Raw genomic sequence first — 9622 nt, forward strand, 5'->3', positions numbered from 1 at the left:
ACAGTCCGTCTTCCCATGTACCAGAGATCACCATCTGGAGAATCTGTTCAGATGGGCCTTTCATTCAATGTTAAATGAAGTTAGTGGTGTGGCAATAAACCAAAGAATTTTATGGCTCAGCCCTTTGGATCTTTCGCTTTGGTGTCTGCTCACAGCACTCTTCTAATTGTTAACTGGTTTCTCCTCTCTTTGCTAAATGTCCCACTCATCAGATAATGAGAATTTATTAGAAATCACACACATTTTAGGAGTCTTAATTATTTCATTAGTAAATCAAAGAATGGCTCATTTCTCTTTTAAGAAACGTGTGTCAGTATGTGGGACCAATAGATGTTAATAAATGTTTATTTTATGATTTCCTGTGTGGGTACATCTACCTCAAAAATAGGATATTTTCATCCTGTTACAGAGTCACATGACAGTGCAAAGGAGGATGCAACCTCCTACACAGTCTGGTCTTTCCCCCACAGTGGGCGCTTGGGTTTGGGAAGTTATTAGGAATGCATTAACTTTTGTACTGACTCACGAGTGCACACACTCTTGCTCATCCCACTATTAACTGTCTAGTCCTACAGTGTGGACTTGGTTGGCAGAAGATATTTTGGTCCATAGCCCCAGCCCCCTCCCTCCCTGGTCATGCCCATGAAGACGACAGCAGCCACCTTCAATCAGCTGCCCAAAATAACAGTGAGGTATAGCTCCACACCAGAGTGGTCTGTTCACCTCGCTGGCCTTTCCCTGTCCCCAGTTCAGTCCTGTTTGGACACTTACCCTCTGGAGGACCGGGAGGCGTCCAGCACACAAGCCTACAGGCACAACTGTGAAAAAGTGAAAGGACAGAGCAGAGCACAACACAAGAGTGGAGGAACTCTCACGGACCTCAAACTGCTCCTAAAACAAGGACTCAACACTCAAACTGCTCCTAAAACAAGGACTCAACACCCTTGGCTTGCGTCCCTACAGACAGCTCAGATCTTTCCAGTGACTCGTATACAGCCATGAAGCTGAGCGTGGCTTTGTTTTTTGCTGGTATCTTTGGTGCCTTGGCGACAGTCTTTGTCATCCTGTCCTTTGGTACTGATTACTGGCTCTTGGCTTCAGAAACTTGCAAAACTGATCCCCCTGGTTCTGGAGAGGTGAGTGGGAATAGTGTTTAGGCTGATGTTTATTTTAAAGAGCTCCAGAAGTAAAAATTAATCAGATAAAACATTTAACCATGAGATAATTGAATATTTTGAACCCACAAAAGGTGATTTGTCAGATTTTAACATTTATTTTAACAAACTATAGTATGATTACATTTGTTACACACTCTATAGGAGCATTATAAAAGTTTGAAACCAGCCCTTTAATGCTTAATCTGTACATAATCTTTAAATTAGGGTTTTTAATGAATGTACACATTTATGTATTTGAAACATTGTGCCCTATTTACGGGCTCAGTGGAGCACAGAGATAGAATGTCACATACTGGAGTATCACACGACACTTTATGGTGAGAAATTGAAACTGGAATCATCATGCAACATCTCCACTATAATGACAAATCTATTTATGGAAGTCACACACATGGCAGCAGTTTCCAGAGGGCCTGCCTGCTGGCCTACAAATGAACTAGTGAGCTAGCGGAAGTGACTGTGAACCACACCCTCATTTTACTGAAGTAAAATCACAGTGGCTGTGAACCACACCCTCATTTTACTGAAGTAAAATAACAGTGGCTGTGAACCACACCCTCATTTTACTGAAGTAAAATCTCAGTGGCTGTGAGCCACACCCTCTTTTTACTAAAGTAAAAACACAGTGGCTGTGAACCACACCCTCTTTTTACTAAAGTAAAATCACAGTGGCTGTGAACCACACCCTCTTTTCATTAAAGTAAAATCACAGTGGCTGTGAACCACACCCTCATTTTACTGAAGTAAAATCACAGTGGCTGTGAACAACAGCTTTATTTTTACTAAAATAAAATCACAGTGGCTGTGAACCACACCCTCTTTTACTCACATAAAATCACAGCAAATTTCACAGCAAAATCATTTTTGATAAATTAAGGTTTCTAGTGTAGGTTTGGATGTGAATTTCAGTAGGTCAAGGGTTGGTATTCACTACTTCATCAACACCTTTGAATGTGATAAAGCTACATTATTTCTTATATAAGCTGGTAATTATGACTTCTGATGCCTATCAAGGTTCCCATGCATTGAAAAATTGTGCTGAAACAGAAATATATATATATATTTAATATTATAAATGTTATTTTAAATTATTCAGTCTTTTAATGTCTCTTTTAACTTTTATAGTATTTTTAATGAGTATTAGTAGTAGTTAATTTAACACTACTGTTATTAGTAGTATTGTTATTATTATTATTACTAACTTTGGACCTCAGTATTTTTGTTTTTTTCCCCGGGAAATATAGTTGTAGCACAAACCTTGGTTATATTAAAGTCTCAGTCTCAATGAAGATTTCTGTGCTTTTACTGGGTACTGTGAAATACATAAGAATGAATAGAGAGTTTTCATTCTTGCCCTTCACCCTCTGCCCTCTGAACCTTGACCCCTGTTTTGTGCAGCGTGGGAATGCGTCGTTGAACCACACTGACGATACTGAAAACACTCCAGTTTTCTACTACCATGAGGGCTTCTTCTGGCGCTGCTCCTTTGAGGGACAAATGGAGCAGGACAGCTTGATGATATTCTGGTTCAGTAAGGCAAACCTGGATGGCTGAATATACACTGACCTGCACAAACCCACTTGTATAGACAATATATATATATATATATATATAACAGAGCAAGAGAGAGAGAGAGAGAGAGAGAGAGAGAGAGAGAGAGAAGATTCCAGGTAGGTCACTGTGTACTTAGGTAAGATACATAGTGAAATTAAAAACTGTAGTGAAGTACACAAAGTTTCCAGAGAAACAGGATGTTCTGGACAGAGGCCAGAGGTCAGAGGACCTTCATCAACTGTGCAAGCAAAGTGTTTCACATTTGAAGAATGTGAAACCCTTAAACCCAAGGTACTGACATTCCCACTGTGGGAGTGTGATATGTTGAAGCTTGGTCAGTACTGCCAGCTGTCTGAATATCTCTGGTTTCAAATATGCAGCAAGCATCCAACAACATAGTTTGTGTCTGCAGGCGCCCACAAGAGGGCAGCATGGAAGGTTTAGAGTTTTTGTCAACATGCTGATCCATAGGAGGAGTTAATGGATACTAACAGCAGTCAGGTCAATGCAGACTGGGGTGTAGTAATGGTGTGTGATGAAACATTTTGCTATTTAACTTCTGACAAACTTGCACAACATAAAACAACCATACATGTTATTTATCGTCAGTGTGGAAGTTATCAAAATTAATATTATTTCTGTTTGTCCCAACAGCCAATCAGCCGTTCTCCAAAGTGTGTGTGCAGGCCTACCTGTTCCCATTCCCTGTATCTGAACAAACCCACAATGCAACTGCCTATGACTCTGCTATCAGTAAGAAACCCACCAATCACAGTCTTGCTCATTTACATCTCATAACCCACATACAACGACCACAAGGATTCAATGCTCTCATGTATGGTTCACTCATTGTCTAGCTACTGTTGGAATGCCGTCCCTAGCACTCAGTTGTAGTGTTGTGACGCTGGTGACACCAAACCCAGTTGCTTGTGTCCTCTAGTCTACAGAGGCTTCTGGAGTGTCTTCATGCTCCTGGGTGTGGTTGCAGTGGTGCTGGGTGGTTTCATCATCATCTGTGCAGCTCCGTTCTCTAGTCACTGTCTCTACAAGACGGGTGGAGGATTCTACCTGATAGCCGGTTAGTTCCAGGTTCCTGTCTTACCCCCAGCCCTTTGTCCTGTCTTACCCCCAGCCCTTTGTCCTGTCTTACCCCCAGCCCTTTGTCCTGTCTTACCCCCAGCCCTTTGTCCTGTCTTACCCCCAGCCTTTTGTCACCACTCATGTCTGATCCTTCTCTTGTGCCCCTATCCCTTAAGGTTTCTTCCTCCTTGCTGTCACTGTGATGTACGTCATCTGGCTGGAGGTGATGGACATGGTGGAAATGTACGTGAACTATCAAACGGATCATATCTGTCCAGGCTTTCAGCTCAGTATAAACTATGGCCTCTCCTTCATGTTTGCTCCAGTAGGCGTGTTCTTCTGCCTGCTGTCTGGCCTGCTCTTTTTCCTGATTGGCCGGTCAGTGCAGAAGCATTGCCACTGAGTGTCATAATGACATGCGCACACCACCCCGATTATTAGAAACGTACGCTGACTCCCCCTGCCTGCACTCATGGGTACATCTATCCCATTCATTTTTGGGTGTGCACAAATATCACGCCAACAGCCGTCCCGTGGTTATGAAATTATCTGTGAAGGGCTGAAGGACACAAAAGGTACACAGAAATCAATGGGCTCTGAACCTTAAGGTCCACACCTATGTGGTGGTATAAATACTTCTAATAAATACATGCTTATAAAAACACATGCTTGTAAAGGAGGTTGAGGGCACTGTAGTAGATGATCTATCCACAGTTATGATTTTGAGTGTGTGACAGTGAGAGGATGTTTTGTTCTTTGCTGATGTAGTAATTTTACTTGATGTGAATTTGTAAAGGAAGCAAATAAAAGCTGTATGTGCAGCCTCTGCACAAGCATTAGCATGTATATGAGCTAAATACTGCCTTACTGTACTGTTATACTCTACGATATACTGTTATATTCTACTGTTATACTGTTCAACTGTCTAGCTGTGTGATAGAGGGATTGGGAACACTCCACTGGATCTGTATGTGTGTGTGTGTGTGTGTGTGTGTGTGTGTGTGTGTGTGTGTGTGTGTGTGTGTGTGTGTGTGTGTGTCTGTGCGGGTGTGTGTATGTGTGTGTGTGTGTGTCTGTGTGCATGCCCTTGCACACATGTATGAAATTAATTCATGTGATATTATGTATTTTCTTATCTTTCTCTGATAATATGATATAGGTTTTACATTGTACCTGAAGAATCTTATGGTAAAGATGAATGGTTTTAGGTTTATTTTGAATGATGATTGTATTGCATGTTTCACTCCACAAAAGGGTTATTTTTATACTAGCTATGTAATGTTGTGACACATATTATATTATGAAGACATCATGGTGTCCTTAGTTTTCATATGATCAGCTAGATTTTGTGACGTTGCTCCCGATGGTTTTCGACGTGGCCGTTTTTCTTTCTTATATTACACGTGCCTGTTGTCTTGTGCCCCGCCCCCTCAGGTGTCGTGTTCTGCCTCTCATTCATCAAACCTCCTGGGTTTATTATGCAAGTATGTAAAGTATGTTGTTTCTGTTCTTGTGTTTTGCTTGCTTCTTTTGTTATAATTAGTGCTCTTCAGTGTTAGGTTAGTAGACTTCTATGTTAGGTTAGTGTTAGTGTTAGGTTAGTGCTCTTCTATGTTAGGTTAGTGTAAGTGTCAGTGTTAGTGCTCTTTTATGTCTTTTATGTTTTTGTTTGTTTTCATTAAACATGTCATTTGGAACTTGAAGTTTTCTAGGTGTGTTTTTCCTGACATTTTTGAATGAATGATGACCTAGACTAAACCTTTCCAAAACACGTAGTCTAGTCTAAGACTAAGCCTTTCCACAATGCCTAGTCTAATCTAAGACTGAGGCTATTCGTAACACATAGTCTACATCTTTCCTTGCACACTTTAATCCTAAAATCGATAGATTATACTATTTTAGCAGTTTGAGTTTGGGACTCTGAGCAGATATTTTCAGTAAAACTTTACCCATGCAGTAATTTTTAGATCCCTTTGCACAGAGGTGAGAGGACACGACACAGAGCTTATATTTGAGAACAGTGTACACATGGGGAGCGTGATGAATATAGATGCCGCTGTCAGAGATATATTGTCAGGAGACAAGAAGCTGGCAGGCGATTCCATTTAACACACACAGCTCTGGGGAATGTGAGTGAGGCACCAGACAGGTGACAGCTGTTCAGTTAGAGTGTGTGATTTAACTCTGAGGTAAAGTGCATAGGAAGGAAAAGCAGAACACTTGAAAAAAGTCAACACTAAAGTTTGTCAGGTAATGTTTTAATGTTTGCAAGCACTTTATCACACTGTGTCTGCACAGTGCTGTATTATGATTTGTATGTATTAAATTTGTAAGTATGATGTATACTGCATACAACAGTATGAATATTTTGCCAGTGTTGGATTACAGTGGAGTCTGGACTGGGTCACTATTTTATGCTGGGCATTGAGCTATTTATAACTCTGGGAAAAATCATATTGCCCATTACCAAAACCCCAGAGAGCTCACTCAGTGACCTCTGACCTATATGTGTATAAATCCAAACAGAAGACACTACACGGGCAGTGTTTGTGAAATGAGACGTTCCCCGTCTGAACCATTACACTTCCTAAACCTCTCATAGTAACCACAAGGGGTCAGTGTTGCATCATTTCCAAAACAAGAACTCAAATATATATCCTGGTGATAGATGCAGAGGTAAAACACCCTCTCAACCATTAAATGTCTTATATTCCTATTAATTTCTTGCTCAGATATAGAGACAAATCCTTGAGAGACACAGTTAATTATGACTGGTGACTCCAGGTCCTGAGGGTAAGGCTGTGTGTGTGTATGTGTGTGTGTATGTGTGTGTGTGTGTGTGTGTGTGTGTGTGTGTGTGTGTGTGTGTGTGTGTGTGTGTGTGTGTGTGTGTGTGTGTGTGTGTGTGGACCAGCATGATGGTCGTGACAAGGTAACCCTCTTTTTATTGCAGTCTGTACCTGTTCCAGGGTGAGTTAAAAGTGCTTTATCATCTGCTCATAGGATGTATCCAATACAGCCAATACAGTAGCTTAGAGTCAAAGACAAACAATATCAAATAATATCAAACAATACCAATGTCAATCAATACCAAATGATATAAAACAATATCAAACAATGTCAAACAATACCAAACGATACCAAATGATATCAAACAATACCAAACGATACCAAATTATATCAAACAATACCAAACAATATTAAACGATATCAAACAATATCAAACAATATCAAACAATGTGAAACAATATCAAACAATACCAAACTATATCAAACAATATCAAACAATATAAAACAATGTCAAACAATGTCAAACAATACCAAATGATATCAAACTATATCAAACAATACCCAACAATATGAAACATCAAACAATACCAAACAATGTCAAACAATACCAAATGCTACCAAACGATATCAAACAATACCAAACAATATGAAACGATATCAAACAATACCAAACAATATGAAACAATACCAGCGTCAAACAATACCAAGCAATATCAAACAATGTGAAACAATATCAAACAATACCAAACAGTATCAATAAGTGCAAGCGTGCTCAGTTAATAAACAATATAAAAATCCATAAGTGCAGTGCAAGCTTAAACATATGTAAGCTTATATACAGTATATATTTTCAAAAACAAAGCAAGCTAGACCATGCTGCACTGTTTTTCTGATCAGACGATGGCACAGTGATCAGCACAAGCCTGTTCTCACCCTTCAGAGCCGTGAAAGAAGGAGAATAGCGCAAGAACTACGATGCACTGAAGCGCAGGTAAAGTTCTGATCAGTGCGCTGCGTCTGTGAGATGTGATCGGGAGGTGCGAATGAACTTTCTGACTATGTTATTTTCTAGAATGACTTACAGATCAGGAGGTGAGGTAAGCAGTCTGTGCATTGCCACCCCATATGTGTACAATTTTTCTTAAATCCTTGATTATAGATGTGTGTGGGAATATGTGGATTGAGATGGGAAAATATGTGCTGAATGTGGGCTGTGCTCTCTCTCTCTCTCTCTCACTGTGTGTGTGTGTGTGTGTGTGTGTGTGTGTGTGTGTGTGTGGACCAGCATGATGGTCGTGACAAGGTAACCCTCTTTTTATTGCAGTCTGTACCTGTTCCAGGGTGAGTTAAAAGTGCTTTATCATCTGCTCATAGGATGTATCCAATACAGCCAATACAGTAGCTTAGAGTCAAAGATACAATACCAAACAATATCAAATAATATCAAACAATACCAATGTCAATCAATACCAAATGATATAAAACAATACCAAACAATATCAAACAATATCAAACCATGTCAAACAATATCAAACAATACCAAACGATACCAAACAATATGAAATGATATCAAATAATACCAAACAATATGAAACAATACCAAACAATATAAAACAATATCAAACAATGTCAAACAATACCAAACGATACCAAATGATATCAAACAATACCAAACGATACCAAATTATATCAAACAATACCAAACAATATTAAATGATATCAAACAATATCAAACAATGTGAAACAATATCAAACAATACCAAACTATATCAAACAATATCAAACAATATAAAACAATGTCAAACAATGTCAAACAATACCAAATGATATCAAACTATATCAAACAATACCCAACAATATGAAACATCAAACAATACCAAACAATGTCAAACAATACCAAATGCTACCAAACGATATCAAACAATACCAAACAATATGAAACGATATCAAACAATACCAAACAATATGAAACAATACCAGCGTCAAACAATACCAAGCTATATCAAACAATGTGAAACAATATCAAACAATACCAAACAGTATCAATAAGTGCAAGCGTGCTCAGTTAATAAACAATATAAAAATCCATAAGTGCAGTGCAAGCTTAAACATATGTAAGCTTATATACAGTATATATTTTCAAAAACAAAGCAAGCTAGACCATGCTGCACTGTTTTTCTGATCAGACGATGGCACAGTGATCAGCACAAGCCTGTTCTCACCCTTCAGAGCCGTGAAAGAAGGAGAATAGCGCAAGAACTACGATGCACTGAAGCGCAGGTAAAGTTCTGATCAGTGCGCTGCGTCTGTGAGATGTGATCGGGAGGTGCGAATGAACTTTCTGACTATGTTATTTTCTAGAATGACTTACAGATCAGGAGGTGAGGTAAGCAGTCTGTGCATTGCCACCCCATATGTGTACAATTTTTCTTAAATCCTTGATTATAGATGTGTGTGGGAATATGTGGATTGAGATGGGAAAATATGTGCTGAATGTGGGCTGTGCTCTCTCTCTCTCTCTCTCACTGTGTGTGTGTGTGTGTGTGCGCGCGCGTGTGTGTACAAGTGTTGCATGTGTGTGTGGAGGTACATATAGAGTGAAACTGAATTGGACATCAAATACAAATCAGTGAACAAAACATAGATACACATGGTATGGGATCATGGAAGATTGTCAGAGAGATGAGGAAATTGTATAAATGAGTGAGCAAGAGAGAGAGAGGGAGAGGCAGAGGGGGAGTGAGTGAGAGAGAGAGGGGGAGTGAGAGAGAGCGCTTGTATTTATCATAGTGCTGAGTGTATGGAACTGTTGTGTATGGGAGAACTGTTGCAGGTGCAGGCCTTGGTGAGAATGTCATTAGTTCCTGAGTCCCAGGTGATTGTTGCGCAGTTCCACACAATTAAGCCAGATAATTGTGTGTTGATAGCACGAATGTTCACAGGGCCGTGTGGAATACATTTTTTTTCCATGGTGAGCTTCCCACAGACACCATAAGGGCAGAGCTAGGGTCTAAAAAGCT

At 39.7% G+C, this 9622-nt stretch overlaps 1 protein-coding gene across 1 annotated transcript; it reads left to right on the forward strand.

Annotated features, from left to right (window-relative positions):
• The first annotated feature begins 679 nt into the window (after positions 1-679).
• Positions 680-5515, forward strand: tmem182a (transmembrane protein 182a). The gene is made up of 5 exons (XM_077001872.1): positions 680-1136; positions 2577-2709; positions 3387-3485; positions 3673-3810; positions 3989-5515. The coding sequence occupies exons 1-5, from the start codon at positions 999-1001 to the stop codon at positions 4213-4215; spliced, it is 735 nt and encodes a 244-aa protein (XP_076857987.1). The 5' UTR covers positions 680-998; the 3' UTR covers positions 4216-5515.
• Positions 5516-9622: the final 4107 nt, after the last annotated feature.

The sequence above is a fragment of the Brachyhypopomus gauderio genome, chromosome 4 (assembly GCF_052324685.1).
Source record: "Brachyhypopomus gauderio isolate BG-103 chromosome 4, BGAUD_0.2, whole genome shotgun sequence".
In the NCBI taxonomy this organism is placed as follows: Eukaryota; Metazoa; Chordata; class Actinopteri; order Gymnotiformes; family Hypopomidae; genus Brachyhypopomus; species Brachyhypopomus gauderio.